At 36.6% G+C, this 27,045-nt stretch overlaps 1 protein-coding gene across 2 annotated transcripts in view; it reads right to left on the bottom strand.

Annotated features, from left to right (window-relative positions):
- Positions 1–22,190, bottom strand: part of col9a2.L (collagen, type IX, alpha 2 L homeolog) — a 49,856-nt gene extending 27,666 nt beyond the window's left edge. The window contains exons 1-9 of one of the 2 annotated variants that reach the window (XM_018245292.2): positions 21,955–22,190; positions 18,679–18,753; positions 6,279–6,311; positions 5,772–5,834; positions 4,653–4,706; positions 3,554–3,589; positions 3,305–3,328; positions 3,155–3,208; positions 1,430–1,483 (exon numbers count right to left, since the gene is read on the bottom strand). In XM_018245292.2, coding sequence (XP_018100781.1) covers positions 1,430–1,483; positions 3,155–3,208; positions 3,305–3,328; positions 3,554–3,589; positions 4,653–4,706; positions 5,772–5,834; positions 6,279–6,311; positions 18,679–18,753; positions 21,955–22,026 — 465 coding nt within the window. In that variant the 5' untranslated portion in view covers positions 22,027–22,190. 2 annotated transcript variants of the gene reach the window in all.
- Between the last annotated feature and the right edge of the window lie 4,855 nt (positions 22,191–27,045).

The following is a 27,045-nucleotide window of genomic DNA, read 5'->3' as shown; positions in this document are numbered from 1 at the left end:
AGGAAAAAATTATTTATAATCTGGGAAAATGTAAAATCAGCGAAATGTGTTAATGTAACTTTTACTGAAAGGATATAAGCACAGGAGTTGGTTTTACTTTGAGATACAATATTTACTGTGTTAACAAGGGTTAAACATTGCAGTGTTAATGTTACACTATGGGGGCATGTGCAAGGCACATATGCATAAGCAATAAGTGATTGGTGCAGGACTGTATAAGGGGCAGACTAATTGGAATTGACCATTTACAGGCAGAACCATGGCAAAATATACATCTGGTTAGTATTCTAAACCTCTTTATTTCACAAATAAAAACATTCATAGAGGGAAAAAAAAATTTAGGTAAAATTCGGGAAAACATTACTTAAAATCAGGGAAATGCATCCAAATGAAATGTATTATAAATTGGTGGGACCACAAATAAACAATGTAAAATGTGGGAAAACTTAAAATCAGGGCACTTTAAATCAAGGTTTCACTGTATCTTGGTAATGCTGTGGTGCTGTGCTGTTTTACTGTAAATTCTTCTAACTGCAGTCTGTGTCTGATTAAACTATATATATATATATATATATATATATATATATATATATATATATATATATATTTATATATATTTTTAATTTATAATTTTAAAGAAATAAATTGGAAACCCAAAGTAAGCACTGTTGCCTTCTAGCACTTCGGTCCTAGGTTCAACTCCAGCCAATCTGCACAACGTTTGCATGCACACCCCAAGTCTATGTGCATTTCTTCTGCTACCATTTTCATCAGAAACATACAAGCAGGTTAACTGGTTCCAGATAAAATGATACACAGTGATTTAACTGGGACAGGGACTGGTGTAATCTCAACAAAGTGCTATGCAAATGAATACATAAAGAATATTATTCAGCATAGGAAATGGGTCTGCATTTTTTTTTTCAGATAATGTTAGTATATCACTATATTTACCAGTTAACCTGACACAGACTGCAATTTAAATATTTTAGTTATGTATGAGTTGAAATGAAAATCTGACCATGCAGAAGACCACAAGAACTAAACTTGGACACTATAGTTAGTAACATATAGGAAATAAAACAATTTACACAATTTAATTTTGAAATAAATCATGCCATGGCATATTGGACTGATATTTATACAGATGGAATGATCAGTCAAATCACTCTGCAGAAGTGCTTGTAGAATAGATTGTGCCATTTCAAGTACTGACCCCATTCAAACACTTTGGTGCACTAACACTGGAGGCTGATTTGCATTATTAATCATGTTAGGTGTCAACTCACGCACAGGTGTTTGACAACTAAGTTAGGAACAGAACAAATATCTGTGCAATTGTTTTAAAATGTAAAAAAAGTACATCTAAGTGTATTTAGCATAACCCAGTTTAGAAGAAGATCTCTTACCAATTGTATTTTATACTTACTGGTTTACCAGGTGGTCCTGGGGGCCCAGCAGCTCCAGCTTGTCCACGTATACCCTGTAAAAACAAACAAAAAAAATTTAAAAAAGACAGCAGAGCTTTTTTCCTAGGTTACTAAGACTAAGAAAGAGTTTAATACTTGATCATATACCATGATCAGAAATGAGTTACATATTCCATAATTATATTTCACTATCACTATTTGGAACTTGAAACAACAGCATTAGTGATAGGTAGTTTATTACGATGCATACGGACTAATGTACAATTTGGGCCACATTCGCCTTATGACTTTACCAGAGGATATATGTTTGAAGTTGTGTATCACTGTAAGTGAACATTGGAGTTGAAGGCCAGCAGGATAAATTTATTAGGGTTGGCTCTATGCTCTGGTGTCATCTTTGTTGCTGGCATGTGAATGGAGGCCCACCAAAACAAACACTTGTTATTATGCAGTATTTCGATGAATATACTTTCATGTTAATCTATATTAATCTAAGGGTACTGCTTTGTACTTTTACGTATTAGGATGCAAGAGTTGCTCATCTGAGCGATTACAAAGAACTCTCATTTACCACATTTTTCATGAAAGCATAATGGAGACCCTAAGTTCCAGTGTTCAATAACTGTATTTGCATCCCCCATATCAGCATCTTTATTGTTTGGTGTGTGCGTGAATTACTTTTATGCCTAATGAGGTCTGGTTTGTTTCATTTTAGATTCTCTGTAGGACTGCATACTTATTTTCATCTTGGCCAGAAGGAGATTTATTACTAAGGGGATTATTTATCAAAACTTTGGTTGATGTTTTTTCCTGATTCAAAAAACATGAACGCATATTGTGTTTTTACTATATATTGTTCGCTTGGAAAAGGATAGTGCTGGTATTAATGCATTTTTCTCTGCAACTGTTCTGTTCGCATTTGTAATGTAGCAATCACCCAGGTTTTCATCCTGTATGCTTTCCAGCTTGTGTAAATTATTATTTATAATTTCTCCCCATATAACTGATAATAACCAATTGTATCCATCATTAAATACCCCACCACCTTGTTGCCCTTTATGTTTATTTGTCAGCCTCCACCCCCTTTATACATGTGGATATGGCATGTCTGCACAAGTAAGTAGGTCACACTTCAGGGGTGGTGGTTTGCCAGACAGGAAGGCTTTGGCACCAATGCTCCCAGCTAAGTAATATTTGAATGTTTACTCATTAATACAAGTGGGTATATTCCTATGTAAAATGATCATTATAAGTTCATGAGAACTGGGCATAATTTTTATACTACTGATGAACAGCTGTTAGAGAGAGGCTTTGCATGCAAATGTGTAATTATGCTAACATGAGCTGATTACTATTCTTTTAAAGCGTATTTAAATGCACTTGAGCAAAAAAAAAGTTAGATTACTATTAATATGATAGTATAATCCTACAGTAGCTTAGTGTGCAGCACAAAAAGTGTTACCTTTTCCCTTAATAAAACATGTTTCATCTGAATACTGTATCCACTGCATCTGTGGACTTGCTAACAACTTTATTGTCCAGTGAGGGCTTTTATTATTATGGGATTGCACAAAACAGCCACTATAGAACACAAACCTTCAGTATTCCTAACTTAAGTCACCCGCCTATGTCTCTGTCCTCTGAGTTTAAACAAATGTATTCCTTATAATTTTGTAAGTTTTGTGACAATAGGTATAGTCTCATGTAGCACATGGATTGCATACCTTGGGACCTGTAGCTCCTATTTCTCCAGGAAGACCAACTGGTCCACTGTTACCCTGAAGGTTAAAAAAGTGCAATGAATTTTCAAGCAATCAGAAGTTAGACTGTGAATAAATAGTAGAATCTTAGTACAAATATTTTTTTCCACTTACTGGGAGTCCAGCAATTCCAGGACCCTGTAAGAATGACAATTTGCATTATGATGTGATGATAACATGCAGATATACAGTACAAAGGTTGGAGAGTAATGCAAAGGAGTGGGGCAAGTTTGAAGACAGAGGAGGCATGGAAAAACATTTTCTTCAAAACAATTCCACGAACTAGTACCAGAAAGTTGGTTTCTGGTCTCTTGTATCCCTAAGTACACTATTAAAAAAAATATAAAATATAAGTATACTTACTTGTTTTCCCTGTGGTCCAGGCAGCCCAGGCTGTCCCTGTGTAATAAAGGTTTCACTGATTTATTAATATGATCAGTTATACAAAACATATATTACATGAGCCTTTATTTGTTTGAGCACATGAATTGTTATTTCAATTTACAAATGCCAAATGTCACAAGAGAAACTGCTGCCATGACAACAAGGCCATCTCGTCTAGGGGTGTAAAATATAGGCTTATGTATTTAACCTTAGATAAAAGAAAATGACATTGGCAAAACACACAGGGGTAGATTTATCAAAGAGTGAAGTTAGAGATCTCCACAGTCTGCAGAGTGAAATACCGCCTCTCTACATTCATTTCTATGGGATTTTTAAAGGCATATTTATCAAAGGGTGATAGTGAAAGTGTGTCCAACTTGGGGGCAGATTTACTCAGGGGCAGATTAACTCAGTGGCAAACATTCGCCAGTGTCTGCTTCGCACCCATCGAAACACTTCGCCAGGTGAAAATTCTCTCAGACAATGCTAATTCACTGGAATGCGGAGTTGCGTTATGGCCGTCGAATGCTGGCGACGTTTCGCTGGCATAACTTTGGCAATGCAAGCAATTGAAAGCAAAGATGGGCTAGCGTTCATTTCTGCCTAGCGCAACAGAAGATTGAGGAAGATCTATGCACTCCAGTGGACTTTGCCTGGTCTGAGCTGGCGAAGGCAAGTCTGGCGAAAGAGGTAATGTTCAGTAAAATCCGCATTTCACTGAATTTGCGGAGTAACGTCCATTCGCCAGAGCAAATTGTTGCCTGGCGATAGATGCTGAATGACTGCTAGTGTCTATCTCTTTCGCTCGCGAAGTGACGCCTGCGCCTGTTAGTAAATTGGCAATGTCCCTGTGGGCTGTGACGCTAGCGAATTGACGCTAGCGAATTGACGCTAGCGTTAACCACTTCGCCCTCGAGTAAATCTGCCCCGTGGAAGCAGTGGAATGGTGACTTAAGGGTAATGGGAATGCAATGAATTTAAAAGACTAGGTAAGATGAGGAAACAAAGGAGTAAGCAAAATGATAGACCTGAAGGTCTTCGCTGACAAAAACAATTTCTTTAACATAGCAGCACTTACTTTTGTGCCTGGACGCCCTGCAGGGCCTGGGTCTCCTTTAGCTCCTATCAGACCCTTTAAGAAAAGGAGCTTCCATTAGTTTTGTTTGTGAACATTGAGTATGTTTTATCAACTAAAGGTCAGTACAGCATAACATACAATACCAAACATATACTAAACTTCTTGTACTTTTAAAGGCATCCCATCGATTAATTTTGCTTTTGTGCATCACAGATAAGAACTATTATTATGTATTAGGCTTTTACAAAATAATTATTTCATACTTCAAGCACCGAGTTAATAGCTAAAATATCCAATAAAATGTGGGCAATGACAATATCTTGCATTTATTGTCTATTTATTTTTATTTAACACATTTTACATGCCCAGTAATGATACGTAACGTGCATGTTAATGGGAATGGACAAGCATATCATTGGTGTGCAATGTTTCCACTCTCCTCTTGAATAATAACAGGTGTATGCAGCCACATTAGCATTTTAATAAAGTCAACAGCATGTTTCACAAAAATCATTTTCATAATATATTGTTATTTTTATACATAACTCTTGCCTAATTCAAGTAGGTAAAAACCAGGAGTTAATGACTTTATAATTATTTTTGTAATTTTGCTGGTGTTAACTTGAAAGATCAGCTGAAAATAAAATTTTTAGCCATTAAATTGTAATTACTGTTTAATGCATTTTTGTGAGTATACTTCAAGTGCAAAGCAAGGGATAAGATATTTTGCTCTCACACATACCTAAATGAAGCTTAAGTAAAGGAAGAGGAAACATCATTTTTATGGAGTAGTTCACCTTAAAATTAACAGCCTTATTCTATAACAATTATTAATGAGTCTTCATTTTTTTGTGTGGGTTTTTTGGAACATTTACTTTTTTGCTCTGAAGCTCAGGCTTGGAAGTAAAACTGCTATCTGGTTTACCGTAGCAACCAGCCAGCAGTTTGGAAGCTACAATGTAATATTATTATGTAAGACTAGAAAATAATGATAATCATTTAATATAAGCAATAAAACAGAACCCTCAAAGTGGATTCGTTTTTGGTTGCCTGGGTCAGTGACCCAGATGTTCAACAACTTTCATAGTGAAAATAATAGGCAATTTTTCAAACACTCACATCAATACCAGCTTCACCAGGAGGTCCGTCTGGTCCAGGAAGGCCAGGATCACCTTTAGCACCCTGAAATTGGGAAGAAAATGTTGAGGTGTAGAGTGGAAGGATAATAGGGAGTGACAGGGAAGGTGAAGTATATTAAAGTATTCTTAAAATGCATTGCGAATGGAGTTGTAAGATGGATATATTGAGAGGGAACCAAGATTAACAATAGGCAAGCAAAAATTGATGATTGGATAGAATGAGAAGGAATGGTCAGAATATGAAATATATCTCTCATTAAGCTATTCCTTTTGTTGACAGCAAAAATAATGGCTACGCCTAACAAGTCCTAGAACAATAATTTATGGAAACACAATAAAAGCACAGTTTCAGTTTAGATATCTAAATCTAAATTATATACTATCTAATACATAGCAAAATAGTTCACTGACTAACTTTACCTTTTTTTAATTAAAACAATGAATGAGCGATGCAGAGGGGTTAAACTTTATATTAGTTGCTACTTACCGCTGGTCCAATGCCTGGAGGCCCTCGATCACCCTGCAGAGAAGAATATCAAATTTAACAATTCTCTTAATTGTTCCTGATTTGCTTTCAGAATAGCAGTACACTTCATTTCCTCAATAGCAATTAATAAAGGTTGCAGGGCAAAAAAATGTGATTATTTAAGACAAACTTAGAGCAAGAGTAGTAAGAGCAATGCTTAGTACTTGATGGAACAAAGAAGTGAGCAGCTGAGCACACAGTACCCAATGTATTTGTAGGGCTCACTGCAGGAAGGCTTAGTTTATTGTTTTTCTTTGCAAATGTGCACTTTTACATATGAAAATGGCATAGCAATTGTTGCATTCTGTGGAATACATATAGCTGAATAGCTGAGCATGTCTCTTGGCAAGATCATTGATTCCTAAAGCTCATTTGCACTTACAACTCAGCTGATTGAAGACACGGGGGTTATGTAATAAAATGCACTAAGTTTGCCCAGGAGCAAACATCTTATTGGTTGCTATAGGTTACTGCTCCTGAGCAAACATAGTGCCTTTTATTACATATGGGGGTTGTAGACTGCCTTTTATCTGGCTAATTTGCGCTTTACCATAAATGTCACCTCCCATGTGTTTGGATGGGGAATATTTGTCTGTCAGGATTTTCCCAGTAATAACATTACTGATCATTAACTGATCAATAGCTGATTACTGATCAGATTACAGCGAGCATCTTAATGGTATGGCACTACCCGTGATAGCATACAGCAAGTATCTATGCTTTCTTGTTATACTCATTACTAGGGATGCACCGAATACACTATTTTGGATTCAGCCGAATCCCCGAATCCTTCTTGGAAGGTTCGGCCGAATACCGAACCGAATCCGAATCCTAATTTGCATATGCAAAAAAAGTCACGCAATTTCTCTCCCCGACCCTAATTTGCATATGCAAATTAGGATTCGGATTCGGTTCGGCCTGGCACAAGGATTCGACCGAATCCGAATCCTGCTGAACAAGGCCGAATCCTGGACGAATCCCGAACCAAATCCTGGATTCGGTGCATCCCTACACATTACAGTGATAAAAAAGCTGCACAAATTGTCAGGTATTTTGATCTAGCATGTTCAACAATTTGTAGTTGCACCTCCACCCAATTAACACTGCTGCAATTGTTGTGCAGACTGCATAGATGTCATTCAATGTAAGCATAAGAGTCAAAGAAAAATTAAAAGACATACACAAAATTAAAACGACCAACAGTGGTGATAGCTTTCCTATTCTGACAAGGATAGGGTTAACCCCCTGGAAGTGTTGATGCACTGGTGGTTATAATAAAGGGAGTAAATGTCCTACTTGAATAAAGGCTCTTACAGATGAACGTTTTTGCTGCATTTTCCAGAGGTGGATTTTTCATGTTTCACCACAGGGGAATGCAGTAGTTTAACACAAACTGTTCATTGCATGGAAAATACCACATCAAGGTTACTACTTTAAATAAAGATCATATAAAAACCCATATGCAATATGGTTGATGACTAAACAGCACAAATGTATTCTGTAGTCTCGTGCAGTATCATATGGCCTTCAGATTTTATGTATGTTTCTTTAAAGGATGAGTTGGTAACAATTACATTTTTCTTCCCTTTGGCTAAAACATTCCCAGAACACCAACAACAACCCAACCAATAAACCCTCATACGTTTAATAAGTACATTATAAATATAAAGAGAAGGAATATTATATGTAAACAAGCTATTCTAATTTTAGGTTTCTTTATGGACAAACAACATAGTTTGCAATCTTTTTTAGCATCTAACTTTTACCCATTAATAAGTCAATAGACTTATTTATATACAGTATAACTATAAAATGGACTGCCTGTTACAACATGCAACTCATTCATTAACATCTGGTAGACCACACAGCCTATTTTGTTTTGTCTTGCATAAATACCATGGAGCCATAAACTCTAAACCAGCCAAATTCTGAATTTGGTACCATCAAATGTATATAATATTTAAACAAAGATACAAAGCTAGTTTTGTTTCTATATATATATATATATATATATATATATATATATATATATATATATATATATATATATAGCCGTATACACTGAGCTCATGAATAAAAAGGGTTTATACTGCCAGTTTAAATGGTGTATACTGTCACCTTAATAGTGCATCAACAACTTGAATTCACTTGCGGAATATGTATACAGGGGAGACATCACAAGTGATCCATTTTGTAGTTTCTCTTGATGACATTTAAGGAATAGTTCAGTGTGAAATTAAAAACTGTGTAAATAGATAGGCTGTGCAAAATAAAAAAATGTGTCTAATATAGTTAGTTAGACAAAAATTTAATATATAAAGGCTGGAGTGAACAGATGTCTAATAAAACAACCAGAATCTGAACATTTCTGTTCAGTGAGTTTCCAATTGATCCTCAGCATTCAGCTCAGATTCAAAAGCAACAGATATGACCCATGTGGTCCCCCTTCAAGTCTCTGATTGGTTACTGCCTGGTAGCCAGTCAGTGTAAACCAAGAGAGCTGAAAAGCAGGAAGTAGTGTTCAGACTGACATGTTATACATCAAATCACTCCAGCCTTTATACATTACATTTTTGGCTAACTAACTTTATTAGAAACATTTTATATTTTGCACAGCCTACCCATTTACCCAGTTTTTATTTTTACACTGAACAATTCCTTTAAGGGAATGTTGGGTGTTTCAGCAATATGACCATTGTTCCTTGAAGCTGGAAATCAAAATATATTGATGCAGTATTCCGACTTTGAATGGTAAGTAAGTAATACATAATAGATATTCCGGGTTATCTTTATAAAGATGTTCAAAAATGTTTCTTAGTTACAATCACTGTTCAGTGAGCTACATCTAATACTACTCAGGATTATGAATTAAAAGCTACAAGGCCATCAGCTTTGGCTACTAACTAGCAGGTAGTATTATGGTCACCTGTTTAATAACTGGTAGCAATGGGTTACTGCACCAGGGAGAAAGGTTGATGGTATCCCTGTTCCAGGTAGAGGTATTTGTAATATTGGGGCTCATTGATATAGGTCTCCTTGTGCTAAATAACTGCTCCTAAAATTCGCTGATTTAATTACTATATACAGTACTTTATATACTTCATTAGTCTCTTAGACTTCACTCTCCTTTATCTGTATTTGGTTGCACAACAAATCCTACTCATTATTGCTTGTTAATTGCTTTTCATGTAAAGCAATGTAACAATACTAACATTATAATTTACAGATGTTTTATGGGGGAACGCAAATGAACTCAGTTTATTATGGGTCTCCACTAAATTCTCTTAAACCAGTAGTCCTCCTGTTAGCTTTCTTGAAATGCTCATCCACAGTTTCAATTTACACTATAGTCAATTATAAATGAAAAGAATTAGCAAAATTATTTTGGTGTATCTGGAGGATTTCAGGAGGGTTAAAGGGGTGGTTCAACTTTAAGGTAACTTTTATTATGTTATAAAATGGCCAATGCTAAGCAAATTTCAATTTGTTTTATTTTTTTTATAGTTTTATAGTTTTTCTTTTTTTTCTGACTCTTTGCAGCTTTCAAATGGGCGTCGCTGACTAGCTTCTAAAAAACAAATGCTCTGTAAGGCTACAAATGTATTGTTATGGTTACTTTTTTTACCGATCCTTTTATTCAGGCCCTCTCCTGTTAGTCCAGTCTCTTATTCAAATCAATGCATGGTTGCCAGGGTAATTTGGAAAATTACCCTGGCCAGAGTTAAACAAGTTAGGGAACACCATATGGGGTTTACCTTGACTTGGTATGGTGGCTTATCAACTTTATGATCATAACTTTGTAACTAAAAACCCATGTTTTGTGAACACATGCAATTGCATTTATACTGAATTGCTTATGAGACAGGGGACCAGGGAATGTGCATTAAGTAGCACTTCCATCATACTCAAATATACTTTAACTTAGCCTTTTGAGTGCTCCCACAACCCCCCCCCCTTTTTGTATATTGTAGGGTAATTTGGACCCTAGTTACCAGATCGGTTAAGATGCAAATTGAAGAGCTGCTGAATAAAAAGCTAAATAACTCAAAAAAAACCCCACAAATAATAAAAAATGAAAACCAATCGCAAATTGTCTCAGAATCTCACTCTCTACATCATTCTAAAAGTTAACTTATAGGTGAACAACTCCTTATAATAGGAGGACATTATTTACTGTATTGAAACAATATATTTTAGAGAAGAGGACTTTCACCAGAGAGAAAACTCTATCTAGAAATTCCGTACAATACGATCTGTGGGCAGATTAATCCGGAGCATGACCTAGCAGCTTTCACCGATAAAAATTCTATAAAAATAACATTAATATATGTATATTCCATCTAGTATAACTATACATTAATTTATTGATTCATTCGTCTGCAATATTAATGCAGTATGTAGTAATTCATTATAAAAATGTTTGCTTTCTTTTAAAGAAAGACTTTTTAAGGTGATTTACTTTAAAAAAAAATATACATGCTTTAAACAAAGCAGGGCACTTATACAAAACATTGCAGCTTCTGTAGATACACTTGTAAACCAGGAAAGATGTCTTAATGCTTGCTGTATATTGGGTTTGTTTGAAAGTAAGCTACATGACCAAAGAATATATTTTATGGAAATAAACAATTTGATTATTTACTTTTCTATTCTACGTAGTGCACAATTCTGCAAAGCATGTTGGGACCAGTGATAGAATGTAAGTACTGTATATCAGTGGGTGTCTGACATTTTCAGTTCAGGCCCATCCTGGAGTTCCAATATTTGGTCTATGACCCCCTCACAACAAGGTTACATATATAAAAATATTGGAGCATCATTCTGGCATAGTTTTGAAAATGTCTATGGCAGCAAATAATATTCAAATTAGCATCCTCCCCAATTTTCACCCTAAATTGCTCAACAGAGCTTCCAGTCCCCCACAAAAGTGGCCACCTGACAGTACAGGAACCTGAAAATGAACATGATATGAAAATCTAAATGAAGGCAAATGCATCATACGTGCGTCTGCTTCCAATATTAATATATATGGGAAACAATGCACATAAAGCACCTATAACAGTTGATTCCAATTTTTCTATGAAGGGACTTAGATAAGGAGGATGAAGTTTAGGCAGAGACTGAGATAAAACTGCCAAAGAAAAGATGATGGGGACATAAATGGAATAGTAGGAATAGTAGGAAATACTTATACATAACAGGAGGGGAACCAGTGACATCACACATCCTGAATAAGTAAAAAAAAAATAGAACATGTTTCTAAACAGCTAGTGACACAATATGCAATATAATTATTCCACCAGTGTTCCATAACCTTTTTGACATGATAAAATAAAGTTGTGGATTCAGTATTGATTTGATTAGTATTATACTATATTAGTGTTTTAATTGTAGGTCTTTTTTTTCTTGTGTCCTCAAGCAAACACTGGTTTTCACTTTGTTTTGCAATTCCATGTTTTGCCTTTTTATTAAAAAAAATCTTGCCACCTAAACCATACTAAAATTTTACATTTCCTTTAAGAACACAATAGCAATATACAAATCGATAAGACCTATAATTGCATTCTTACACAGCGGACCATAATTATCAAGAGCATATGGTACCACTATATTGAACACAGTACCATAATATGGATATAAAGTTGACAACAATGTTAAGCAACAAGGATGGGATGATATTACACAATATAAAGCACAGATCAACTAAAAATATAGATCATAAAGTAAATTTTTTGCAGCTGTTATAATTAAGGGGGTTATTTATCAAAGGTCGAATTTTAGCGCTATGAGAGCTTTTTTAAACCTTGAATGAACTCACAAAGCTTAAATAGAAAACACTCGAATCAGCAAGTTAGGGGTTAACAACCCAAAAACTTGAATTGATCAAGTTTTCTGTGAAAAAAAAACTTTAATCGATCGGATTCATCGAAACACACCAGAGAAAACTCGAACATCGTCAAGGCTATTAACATCTTCATATGGTGCACGGGACCTCTGCCAATGACTCCTACAAGACATCAACAGGTTTTAGATGCTGTATTTTTTCATTTCAGTTGGTTTCAGATACTTCACCAGAAATAAAAACGTTTTCCAATTACCTTCTATTTTATCTGTGTGACCGTTTTTCTAGTATTGAAGTGTAAAGTTTTATTTTCCACATTCTAAAGCAGCTCTGGGAGGGAGGGTCAACGACCTTGTAAACTGTTCTAAATTGATATATTTAGTTGATACATTTCTTATCTTTGTTGCTGTTGAGCAGAATCCTTGAATTTCATTACAGGCAGCTGTTAAAATTGATACAACAGTTGCTAATACTCCAGAGATGCTGCTGAAAAATGCATCAACTAATGTAGCGAATTGTAACAGTTCAGAATCTGCACTTGAATTACTGAGCTATCAGACTCAAACAACAGAGACATGGACATTAAACTTTAAACACAGATTTTGAAAAAACTGTAAAAAATAAAAAATGGAAAGTAATTGAAAAAAGTCTTTATTTCTCAGGAACAATCTGAAATCAATGTAACTGAGAAAAAAGTGTTTGGAAGGTGAACAACCCCTTTAAACCCAGGAAATTGATTTTTGACTCAAAAATACCCTTAAAAACTCTTACATGGAAAACACAACTCTTTGATAAATAACCCCCTAAGTGAGCAGACACGGATACTAATTATTTTGGCAGACGCTGGCTTCCTGCTCACATAAGGGCAAATTCACTAAGCAGCAAAAAATGCACTAGCAACGCTTTCGCCGCACTTCGCCGCACTTCGTCAGGCGAATTTTCACCAGGGTGCCGCTAATTCACTAAAATCCGTAGTTGCGCTCAGGGAGGCAAACGGTAGCGAATTTGCACAATCGTTAATTCGTCAAGCAAAGCGAAGTTACGCTAGCGATGCCTAATTTGCATACGGCGTCAAGTTAAAGTTGAATGGACATATATGTCAGCAAATACATTACACTACACAAGCCTGGGAAACCTTCATAAAATAAAAAGGAGTTGTTATTTTGCCCTACACATGTGCCCACTGTATAGTTTAGGTGCCATATGTTAGGAAATGTAGGGGGGAAGGAGGGTACCCCCAAAAAATTTACAATCTTTTTCAGCCTATCACCCTTAAAAAAGGAAAAAACGCCAGTGTTTTTTGGGACTTAGAAAAAATTTCAACTATTTTTGAAGCAATCCCTATCTACTCTATTGCACTTCGCCTGGTTTGAGGTGGCGAAGGCAAGTCTGGCGCAAGAGGTAACATTCAGTAAAATGCGCAAGTTAGTGAATTAGCGTAGTTACGTCCCATTCGCCATAGCGCAACTTCGTCTGGCGTAAGGGTGCGAAGTAGCGCTAGAGTAGGTCTACTTCGCCAGCGAATTTACGCCAGCGCCCGTTAGTGAATTGGCGAAGTTATGAAATGACGTCACGCTGGCGAATTTGCGCCAGCGTTAGTCACTTCGCCCTTTAGTGAATCTGCCCCATAGAGTTCATTTTAAACAAATGTTTAAAATTTCAAAGAATTATTTACTTTTTCTGTGTTATAATTACACAGTAGCTTGTACTTGATCCCAACTAACATATAATTAATGCTTATTGTAAAAACAATCCTATTGGGTTCATTTAATGTTTCAATTATTTTTAGTAGACTTATGGCTGGAGATCCAAGTGACAGAATGATCCCTTATTTAGAAAACCCAAGGTTCCAAGAATTCTGTATAACAAGTCCCATACCTATCTGCTTGCATCCTGCAACATATACCTGTACCTGGTAAGACTGATTACAGTACTGTTTTTTAATCAATTATAAGAAAGGTATTAGTAGTATAAAAGCACTCCTTATTAAAAAAATTATTCTGATAAATGACACAGGCATCACTTTAGCTATATCTGCCAATTGTGCATGGTTGCTAGGGTAATGTGAACCATAGCAACCAGACTGCTGAAATTGCAAACTAGAGAGCTGCTGTAAAAAAAGCAAAATAATGAAAAAAAACTGCAAATAATAAAAAATAAAAAAACAATTGCAAATTATCTCAGAATATCACTCTCTATATCATATTAAACGTGCACAGGTACACAACCCCTTTGAATACCTTGATGATTGTCAAGGAAATGGGCCTGACAGACAGGAAACATTTGATAAATAGGGAAATATAAAATTGCCCCTTTATCTTCTGTACAGTACAATTGCAGAGCTAACAGCATAAAGTCATGTATTTATAAAAATGGCATCCAATAATCAAATCAGTTAAACTTCAGTTATCTATAATGCAGATTTTGGGAGAATTTTATTATTTTGCCATTAGAAAAAAAGACACTCATTCCATTGTTAACAACTGGGTACAGGTGCAACAAATGCCTACAAATATTAATAGGTATGGGACCTATTATCAAGATTGCTCGGGACCAGGGGTTTTCCGGATCAGAGATCTTTCTGTAACTTGGATCTCCAAAGCTTAAGTTTGCTAAAAAAGTACTGTTTCACAGATGGCATGTTCCTGCAAGATCTATAATAACCTATGGCTGTTATCCGCAGGCCAATAAACATATATATGCACAAAGAGTGGCTTGGGCTTTTAGTTTAAGGCAGAGCAAATTTCACTTTAGAAACTTCTAGTCCTCTAGTTATTTTGGCTGATTAGTCAACATTCCTGTATTTTGAATAATTGGACAATTAGGCCAAACAACCAGATCTTGTGTGATTTGATCACAATGCATGGATCAGTTTATCTGGCCTTGGGGCTGAACAATTGGACCGAAAAGGAGACAGAAGTCGCGATTCTGCCACTGCTAAGTTAGTCAAGCATCCAAGAAAATTCACTGGCACCCAGGTGATGCTAGCAGGATAAACCTTGCTAATTTATTATGGGGCACATTTACTAAGCGTCGAATATCGAGGGTTAAATAACCCTTGATATTCGACCCTCGAAGTAAAATCCTTCGACTTCGAATATCGAAGTCGAAGGATTTACCGCAAATACTTTGATGAAACGATTTAAGGAAAAATCATTCAAATCAAACGATTCAAAGGATTTTAATCCATCGATCGAAGGATTTTCCTTCGATCAAAAAAAGCTTAGAAAACTTATGGGGAAGGTCCCCATAGGCTACCATTGTAGCTCGGTAGGTTTTAGATGGCGAAGTAGGTAGTCGAAGTTTTTATAAAGAGACAGTACCCAAAAAAAAACTTCGAATCCTTCACTCGATCTTAGTAAATGTGCCCCCAAGTGTATTGCAGCATGCAACGTTTCGTGGGTTACCCCCTATATCAAGCATCGCTTGAATAAGGAGACATATTGCACTAGTTGTCTCCTTTGCATTTTAGAGCTGGAGGTAAGAAATTGCATCCTTCCAGTGCATCACAGATTTTTAAGCATTCTATTTAAAGGAACAATTCAGTGTGAAAATAAAAATGGGGTAAATAAATAGCTTGTGCAAAACTTAGGCAAAAATTTCATGTATAAAGGCTGGAGTGACTGGATGTCTAACATAATAGGACATAACTGTTCAGTGAGTTTGCAATTGATGCTTAACATGCAGGTCATATTCAAAAGCAAATGGTTATGACCCATGTGGCCCCCCTCAGATAACCGAATGGTTACTGCCTGGTAACCAATCAGTGGAAACCAAGAGAATTATAAAAGAGAATTAAAGAAAAGTTGATTGCACACATTTTGATTAAAGGGGAACTATAATGAATCATGAGATTTTCTAAATATGATCAATTAAAAATTTTGTACCGTAACTGAAATAATCAAGTTTATCTTCCCTATCCCTCTCTCACAGTGCCGGGCCATGCTGGCCGGGCGCCCCAGGCAACCCAGCCAGCCGTGACGTGGTAGGGATGGGCAAATTTTTTCACCTTGTTTTGCCGCAGAAATGACGGCCATAGACTTGTATAGCATCTCGTGTCAAAAAAAAAGATGTGCGTCAAATTAATTTCGCCGCAAGATACAATTTTTGCCGCCCATAGATTTGGGCGTCAGCAACATTTTGCCGGTGGCGAAGCACGCATTCGCACTGACCGCACACATAGGAAGTGCGCGCGCACTGACTGCACACATAGGAGGCACGCACATGCGTACTAACCGGTTGACCTCTGCAGGTACGCTCTCCCCCTCATGTTCGAGCGCATGCGCACAAACAGGAGCATGGACTGGAGAAGAGCAGCACACACTCAGCTGGACTAGGGGTAGGTAGCAGTGAAAGGTACGTGCCTGGCTCCCCGCAAGCTTTGCGCCCTAGGCACTTGCCGACTCTGCCTACCCCTAGTTCCGGCTCTGCTCTCTCAGCATCTGTTTCTCTTCATTCTGTCTTCATGCAGAAGTTGGGTGTTAGATATGTATTAGAGCTCACTCTAATCACCATCCCTTAAAATCACCAGAAATCCTATCTCTCTACATGCAGCATATGTGCAAAAGGCAGTTATTTTGTTAGATTTTGTTTGTACTGAAATTCATTATTTGAGTGAGCTCTAATTCATCTACTAGGAAAGGAAGCCCCCCTATAAAATATATTGGATCTAACTGTCAATGAATATCTGACACCCAACTGCTGTATGAAGACAGAATGAAGAGAAACAGATGCTGAGAGAGAAATAATGAAGATAAACTTGATTATTTCAGAAACTATGCAGAATTGATTGTATTTACAATTTTTTTAATTTCAATATGATGAAGCTTATATTAAATTTTCATTTTCAAAATAGTTCCCCTTTAAGTCAAAATTCAAAACCAATATGTACTGTCCTGTTACAAACTACTTGTTAATTAAGTGAGCTTTGTTCAGAAATGCTTCTTTCCACTTTTCATGTGCTGACTTTCACATTCTCACATTAATAGGGGATGACAGTATCCGGCTTTACTATAGACATGGCTAGTGAAAAAGGGTCAGAGAAAAAGAATACTCCACAGCAGGGGAAATTATAAACAATGGTTCTGCAATAGTTTTCTCTTAAGATCAAACCAACAATTTTTTTCTTAAACTATTATAATAGTTTCATATATAGTGTAATAAATCCTATATTCAAGTTACTTACAAGGCAACTTAATTTAAAATTATAATACTTTGATTAAAATATCAGTGAGATTGAAACCTTAAAGGGGTGGTTCACTTTTATGTTAACTTTTAGTATGTCAAAGAATGGCTAATTTGAAGCAACTTTTCAACTGATTTTGCAGTTCCCAGCTTTCAAATGGGGGTCACTGACCCCAGTTAAAAGCAAATACTCTGTAAACGCTACAAATGTATTATTATTGCATCTTTTTATTCAGATCCTCTCCTATTCATATCCCAGTCTCTTATTCAATCTCAGTGCATAGTTGCTAGGATAATTTAGACCCTAGCAACTATATTACTAAAATTGCAAACTGGGGAGCTGCTGAATAAAAAGCTAAATAACTAAAACACCATTAATAATAAAAAAATTAAAACTAATTACAAATTGTCTCAGAATATCACTCTCTACATCAGATTAAAAGTTAAATTACAGATGAACAACCCCTTTAATCTAAGGCTTGCTAAAAAAAAAACTAAAGTGAAATGTGGGCAAGCTATCAATGAAAGACTTTAGTAAGGAGTATTTATGTTTTTTACTTTCCAAATTAAGACATTATTCCCTGTTTTTACCTTATTACTGTGTCATACTAGTTACACTGTTCTGTAGCTTTCCAACAACTGCCTTATACCATAGTTGCATGGAATATTCTAAAATGAAGACAAAAAAATGTGCAGTATCTATAGGGAACATTGTTATATATTACATTAGACTTAATATACATGTAAAGTGTATTCGCATTCAACCATAAAGGTACATGGCCATTCACAATCCGTTCCTTCTCCCTCCTTCACCCTTATGCCTCAACTCCAGTGTGTGTGTGTGATTAGGACCTCATCACTGGGTTACAGCGGATACTGAAGTCAGGAATTATGTGGCACAAGGGGGCCCAAAGAAATGTAAAAGTGTGATTCTTGGTTGGGAGGGTCTTTCAGCAGAGTGGGTGTGGTTTGGGCAGGTCATGAGCAAGGTTTCTGCAGAATGGGGGTGTGGCTAGGATGGATTTGGGGCATTGCAGTGCATGCACAAGCCTTTTTATATTGCAGCCCTATTTTACTTGTTGGCATTGCCAAGGTGACCAATGGGTTAATAATTAATAAGTACAGGTAAAATATATATAAAAATATATATTTACTTATTGTGCATTTAGAGAGAGGGAAAAAAATAATTTTATCATTTAAGGTATAGTCCATTTCAGACTGTATAGCAAAGTAAGGGAAGCCAGCTGCTGTTGGCCATCTAGTGGTAGAATGGAGGAAAAGCATTTCATTAACTTCAGTACACAGAAGCTCTTTGTTCCTGGATTGTGTACTCACATCAATGCCATCTGATCCTGGAATTCCTGATGGGCCTGGAGGGCCACGAGGACCTGGCTCTCCTGGTGGACCAGTCTAAAGCAAAGAAAAAAAAATAGATCAGGAAAAAAAATATGACATACTTTATCTAACATTAAATCTGACTAATACATTTTCTGTCAAATAGAGAGAAGCAAAGATATATTACATTTTTAATGTATACAAAGTGAATTTGTCTGAGCACTGAGCTGAATTTATGTGAGCTTGCAGGAGTTTGTATTCTTCCATGCACTTTAGCAACAGGATTTTCTACAAAAAAAATTACATGTATAAGAAGTATGAGAAATAATAAGCAGGGAAACATCCAATGGGGCAACATTTGCAGATTTACATTGAAATAGACAAATGTAGGAATGTACAACATTGCTTCCAATGATGAAGCAGTACCTATGTGTTTTAGCATTATAAACTATTTTATTATTGATGCCAAAATATAGTTTGTATGGGGATTTTGGGAGTTGTAGTTCAACAAAAACAAGGTCACTAGAACATTCCTAATATAGCTCTTACCCTTTTTTTTAAAGAAAACTAAAATAGGCAGTGGTAATAATAAAGGGAAGTTTTATGGATAAACACTCTGTGGCTAGTCTTGCTTGTTTATATGTTACTCCCCGAATCCTGTACCAAAATGCTTAGTATATGGGATTGTTGGTCAGCATTTAACGAACTCATGAACTATACCAATGAGCAGAAGACTTTCTTGGTGGCCAAAAACTTTGTTGACGCAATGGCAATATTTGCAAGGTAAAGGTTTGGTGTGAAATACCACATTTGTTCATGTTTGTTTAGATGGAGGTGGTATTGTTAGTATGGTATTGCTTGCATTTTACCCCTATCTAGCTGCATTTCTAGTATAGCAGTATAGGGCAAATTTACGAGCATACAGTCTTTAGTCTTTAGACTAGAAGAAAAGAACTTTCATTTGAAGCAACGTAGAGGGTTCTTCACAGTCAGGACAGTGAGGTTGTGGAATGCACTGCCGGGTGATGTTGTGATGGCTGATTCAGTTAATGCCTTTAAGAATGGCTTGGATGATTTTTTGGACAGACATAATATTAAAGGCTATTGTGATACTAAACTCTATAGTTAATATAGGTATGGGTATATAGAATTTTAATTAAAAGTAGGGAGGGGTGTGTGTAGGGATGCTGGGTTTTCATTTGGAGGGGTTGAACTTGATGGACTTTGTCTTTTTTCAACCCAATTTAACTATGTAACTATGTAACTATGTGTTAAATTGAACCAGTGCAAATGGCCATAGCATCCAATCAGATGTGTAATGTCGCACCATTAATGATCACATAATGACCACAAGATTACATACACATTCCCAGAGACATGGACTACAATTCTCATGATATGAGAGTTTCCTAGTGGCTGGCCTAGAATGACAGTTCTAAAAATGTCACCCATCAATCTGCAATCATGCACAACATACAATGGAATGCACTCTCAAAACATGGCTACTGCACCCCTACAGGTAATGGCTGTAAATGACGCAAAATGCCATATAGCTATTAAGCGAGCCACACAGTTATTTCAGTCACAGAGCTGGATACATAACCAGATGAATAATTTTCAATTTCCAAACTGTGTGATTCTCTGTGTTTGTAAGATTCCACAGAATACACAATGTAGAAACCTGGGCCACAGCTGGGTGACTAGTGTTATTGGTTGGCCCTTCCTCCCTTGTTATCTAAAAGAAAGGCCCTTGGGCCAGGACACTGGGTTCAATTTAGCCATCTAAATGTTGCCAACTGCAAAAAATGGCAGTTCAGGTATCTTGTGGCTTTTTCTGTGGACAATTTAATTTGCCAACTGTCAGATGTATGTTCTAAGAAATCAAATATGAATGCCTTAGTGTAAGTTCAATGTAAATACAGCTAGGAAAATTCATTAAGTACAGAAAAGTACCGAAGTATTCCTATAAGGGTAGTTTGTAAGCTCTTTGGACATACCTCATTTGCCAATTTCAATCATGTTGTTAACTAATTTAAAATCCTTTTAATCTTACTGTTTAGAATCAGACATACACTGCTAGCACACTATTAATAATATCATCAACTTTAGTTGTTCTAAGCTCACTAGGACACAGACTGGCTCACACAGTAATGGAAGCAGACCACAGGCAATCTTTCGTTGGTTTGTTTGTATTCGGGGGCTCTGTGTGTGTGAGGGGAACAGGAGCAGACTCTAGACTGCTGAATGAAGAACTTTGTTCTCACATATGAATGCCAAATGTCTTAGGCCCCTGCATTCCAACCTAAAGGCACCTTTTACACAGTCCCCCTTCTCCACAGAGCTCCCTTCTCCTAAATCTCCTGTTGTACATCAACAGAAAGAAATTCTATTCACTGTATGAACTCTTAATCATAACAGCTATTAAAACAATTTGGCTTTAGGTGTCAATATCTGAAAATATCGGTTTGTTTTACAATCATTCTTGATGACTGCTACTTATTCAGCATATAGGTATCAGCTCTGCAAGCCCCCTCCACCTACTATAAAGGATAACATCTTCCTGCCATATATCTGATGTAGTCTGGCATTATGTGTTGCTGGCAATACCCTGGAATTAATGAGAAAGTAAATCCAAGTATAAAGGATGAGGTTTCACCCAGAATTGCTATTGAGGTGTTGGGGAGGTGGGCATCTCCCTTTTAACCACATCTGTACTATAGCGTGATATTGTAGCTCAGCTATCATGGGCATAAAGCTAACAATAGCATACAACTACACTAAATTCCTATCTGTATGTTAAAATCCGGTTCTCTGGGCCTCACTTGTATGTCAATACATATTTCTAATGAAGGCCTCAAAAAAGGCATATATAGGTGCCAAGTAAGCCTGAGTAGACTAATAACAACTCATAGTAACATGTACAACTTTTATAATCGCAAAGCTCCAAAGGTCATAAGACCAAGCAGAATTTGTTCCAGAGTTGTGTGAGTTCTAAGAATGTAGAAGATATAAGACAGGGCCTTATTAAACATCTCCCTGTAATCTACCATCTTATTCGTGTCTACCAGGTTTAGATCTCCCATTTATACATTAAGTACCCTGACTTTACCCTCCTTTAACATATCTGCTTTAAAAGGTTAACTTTTACTATAACATGGAAAAGACAACAACTTGCACTATCAACAAGAACAACCACACAATAAACGTGTGTACAAGCATGGGATTAAATAAAAGGGTAACTTATTAAGCAGAAATCGAGAAAAGTTAAAAACTTACAAACTGTGCCAGAGACAGGCAGACGAGGTGAAGTATCACAGAGATTCGGAGGCTGACCCAGGAGCTGACCATGATTTTAGATTTGTCTTACCAAAGGACCTTACAGAAGGGAGAAAAAGCCAAACTTTGGCTGCAGTAAAATCCTGCAGCCAAGCAGGAGCACCAGCAATCCCTGTGTTACCAGACCTCAAATACAGGAGAGTGTTGGAAGCAACTCTTTGAGACAGACTGAAGGGGCTAAGATCAGGGAGAGGAGGAGAGATCATGAATATGTAATGACATGAATAGTAAATGAGAAAGGGGATTGGCTGAGAAAAAGCACCCCCCCCCCGATTATATCCCATCATTACCACAGCCAGTTTCCATGCATCCAATATAGCCAATACTTTTTGTGCAGACTGACACTAAAATATATCTCTTCCAATAAGATGGAGTTTATTCCTAAAATATGATGTCCAGCAAAGGCAGTATAAACTAATATAAAGAGCTCTTAATATCTGTCAGGTTTCATTTTACAGTGAAAAGCCACTAACTACAACTCCCAGCATCACTTCAAAGCCAAATGGTAACAATTATAGTTTAGCATCTGGAAAGCCACAAGATGAAAATTCTGAGGATAAAGATTAATTGCCTTTAATAGCATTTTTTCATATTCATAAAATTCAGCTGTTATTTTACCCTATTTTCTCACCCCTTTATCATAAGAAACATTGCCTTAGCAATGACATTGTTGGCTTTCAGCTGTAAAAGTCAGGAATGTGCCCAGTTAATAGACAGAGTGGAATGAATAGAGTGTTGTGCAGCGCAGACAGCTATCCTTCTCTACAAGGGTTCTCCCCTATTCTGCTCTGAGATTTCCTGAAGCTGAGACTTATAATAAGGGCTTTGTGTGCTCACCTTATACTGGACTAGGAATGAATAACATATATTTAACCCAGTAGATGCTGAATGAAAACTGCTATTCTGGGCAAGCTCATTTTCCTTCACACATTAGACACCTAGAACATAATGCTGAACTCATTGTTTGGTCTGCTGCATTACACTTTCTCATTTTTAATTACTGTGCATTCATGGGAGGAGCAAGTACATTCAGGACCTCAGTATCTGGATTGCTGCTAAAAGCAAATATTGACACTGAGCATTTTGTGCAATCATCACCATTTCAGGACACCCGTGAACCACAGCATTTCTTTCTATTCTATGTTATATTTAAACCATGTATATCTTTATTTATACAGTGACACTTGCATACACATTGAACAAAGAGGAACAAAGGGGAACAAACATCATTATAAATAAAGATACAGTTACAACCATGAAGTACCACAAGAGACAAGAGAGGAAGAGGCTTCTTGGCCTATAGACTACTTTACAATCTAAGTACATATACAACAACTCTGTCTCTCAAACTTTAGGAGATTTGCATAACTTTCACATCCCTAATCACCAAGGCAGTGTTCTTTTTCACCCAGGCTACACCCGGCCTGTCAGACCTTGCCCCTGTTGTTGGCAGGAAACTAATTTCCATAAACTGTAATTGATTAGAAAACTTCTAAGGTGTAAAATGAAGTGACATTTGGAAATGTTTGGCAGTATTGGGTGACTCTTTATTTTTATTTTGCAAAAACACTTACACAAAAAATCATACTGAAACCACTGAAATACAAATAAACGTATAGAAAGTAGATGACTATAACTACTAAGCTTTAAATGTTTTTTCATTAATTTTTTTTGAAGGGCCATGGCACATGTGGAGATTTGTCACCTGCAGTTTAATCTTTGTTGCTGTGGAGGGGACAAATTTCCCAAAAAAGACTTGCCATTGAATAATATTACAATCAATTTTTACTTGTGGTGATCCAAATTAATAACGGGAAAATGCAAAGGGAGCGATTTTCCCACAATTTCCTGCAATTTAATTGCTGCGATAGTAATGTTATTCAATGCAAAGTCTTTTTTTGTCATATTTGTTGGGGGTGACAAAACTCCTTATCACCTTTAGGGGTATATGTATTATTTGGTGTAAAAAAACTGTGGAATAATTCGCCACACATCGATGTTTTAAAAACTGCATAAATATATCATAATTTTTTTGGTGTAAAATAACACACAGCTTGATAAATTTGCCATTTATTTTACACAGCTTTTTACACAGTTTTTCCAGTGAATTTTCGTTTTACACATTATTATAAATATGCCCCTTTGAGTACTGGCACAAGAGGAATTTAGTTGCCAAGATAATTCTTGGCTACTGTAGGCAACTAATCTCTTGTAAATGCTTTTCCACTAGCAATAATATAAATTGCTGGTCGGAAAACATATACAGATCTTTGTTTTCCCAAAATTGCCTCGCAAGGAAACTTCGGAAAAACGAAGCGCTGCATGTTTTCCCACCAGCTATTTACATTATTTTTGCTGGTGATAAAGCATTTGCAGGAAATGAGTTGCCTGTGGTAGAGAACATTTATCACAGGCGACTAATCTCCTCATGTGCCAGTACCCTAGGTGTTTGAACGTAGGCCTGCTGTGCCAGTCTCCAAATCCAGCAGCCTTTTGCAAATTAAATTAGATCCTTGTCAGCACGTGTGCAATAACCTGACTTCAAAAGCATCCTAACTTGACTGTTTGATGTGCTAGATAGCCCCTACCTGCCTTACTTTAATGCATTGAAGAATAAACAGCTGATACCTGTAAATATCTGACTCCTGAAACTGCAGCAGCAATTGATCAGCTCACAAGACAGAAGATTTGTTCAGCAGATGAAGGAGAGACAGTCTCTGCAAACAGCTTTCAAACACAACAAACGTAAACCAAAGTTACTATATGGAAGGTTCAAGGAGGTGAGTAATTACCCTGATAGAATAAGAGGCAACAGAAAAATAATGTTCTTGAAAGCAGAAAAAATACAGAAACAGGTCATAAATCAATCAAAGTTTCATGCCTGACACCTGCATGCCTGACACCTGCAAGCTGGCCAAAGAACTAAAGGAATACATGTCCAAAGCAAAAAGGTAACAGAGCTTGAAGCCTTCATGAGCTATTTTGTTATTGTGACTTTTATTGTGAATTTTATATATATATATATATATATATATATATATATATATATATATATATATATATATATATATATATATATATATATATATATATATATTTATATATATATATATATATATATATACTGAAATCTGAAGCAAAGCATTTGCCTAAAAGTCCCCATAGACGCAAAAATCTTTCGTCGGTGAACGATGGATTTCAGTGCAATCCGACCAATTTGTCAAATTATCGCAAAGTTAGTGGGAATCGAACGATCGTACAGCTTACGATTTTTTGTCCGACATCTGTCAGAAAATTGATCGGCCAGGTTAAAAAATCTTTATCGGTCCCAGTGCAATCTATGTTTGCAGGGCCAAGCAGGCAGCTCCCCTTCAGTTTTGCTGGCAATATCGCCTGAAATGGTCTTTTTAGTTGATGGACAAATCGATCGTTTCGAGATAATCGTGGTCTCACGATAACGAAAAGATCTTTTAAAGATCTTTACATCTATGGCCAACTTTAGTTAGGTTCATAGATTGCACTTTGTACCCCAATTTTAACGACCATTTTCCTCTGTATGTAATTCTATTCTCTAAGGATACAACAAGCCACGGTTTCTGGTCTCAAGAGATTGGAATGTGTGGATGAAATTCTAGTCAAAAAAATTAGCATCGCGAATGGGTTGCCATATTTTCACGAATTCTGATTATTGTAATTTTTGGGTATACTATTTCACTGTGTGAACTTTTTGAAATAATTTACGTTTTCAGATTTAAACAACATTTACAAAATTGCATCATTCATTACAAGTTATCCAGCATTTCAGCTTACATTACAATAATTCCTCCGAATCTGAATCAACCAAAAAGTGCTGGGATATGTCTGAATCCCGAACCCTGGATTCAGGTCTGGACTGGGAGTCAAAATAGGCCCTGCCATTCCAAGTACACAATAACCCAAACAGCCCCCTACCAGCCCAAACAGCCTCCTTCCAGCCCACTATATGGTAACTTTCTATGGAACCATACCTCTGGTATTTGCCAGAACCCACAGATTGCCAGTCTGGGCCTGCCTGGATTTGATAACCTATTTCAGAGTAATCTTACCCAGTTCCTGTTTTTCTTCAGGTTCGTAGAACAGTACAATGGGTTAAGGTTTATGACTGCATCCCTATTCTGTAATGCCAGACCTTTGGGGCTATTTTGGTATATTTTGTGCAATACACACAGACCACACCAAAATCCTGGACAGCACACTCTTCGGATCACATCAAGGAATGGATGGAATGGAGGTCTCTGATGAAGTGCAGTGACACGAAACGCGTCAGACCTCATACTATAGACTATACAGTTTGTTAAAATGTTGAATATTTAATAAAATCAAGTTTTTTACCAATGATTTGATGACCAAGCGATTCCTTGATGTGATCCGAAGAGTGCGCTGTCCAGGATTTTGGTGTGTGCAGTATTTTGTTTTCCCTTAGCGACGGACTCAGGGCGGCTGCACCTGGGTCACAACGAAGTCCGGGTAAGACATTATATCCTTATTTACTTGGGAAGCTGAATCCGGTAATTTCACGAGGGGTCTGGGGCTTTGTGCACCCGGACCAGCAAACCTCAAGGGTGAGCTTAAAACCGGTATTAAGCGTATTATAAAAATAGATTAAACAAATTAATGTACAACAAACAAAGGAACAGTATATCGCAGGACTCGTAGGAAATTATTATTTTTTGAATCCCAATAAGCAACGCTGAGAATTCTTTTTGTGATATAATACACATAGACCACACATTGTTATGTTCAAAACATAGAGTAGCAATTCTGGGGTTGCTACTGTCTAAAGCAGTTACCACTATCTGAATTTTCCTCTTAGGAAAAGGGAGCGATATCAGTTGCAATATCATCATTCTCAGTGGTAACTAGATATTACTGGGCCCTGCAGCAAATTCACTTTAGGGACCCCAACATATACAGAGTTTGTCCTGTTTCACAAATATATTTTGAAATTGCTAATTAATTAGTGCATCAAGGGGCCCCTTATACCCCCCCACA

Source organism: Xenopus laevis, chromosome 2L (genome assembly GCF_017654675.1).
Source record: "Xenopus laevis strain J_2021 chromosome 2L, Xenopus_laevis_v10.1, whole genome shotgun sequence".
Classification (NCBI taxonomy): Eukaryota; Metazoa; Chordata; class Amphibia; order Anura; family Pipidae; genus Xenopus; species Xenopus laevis.
Note: the sequence above shows the minus strand (reverse complement) of the source record. Positions and strands in the feature narration are given on the sequence as shown.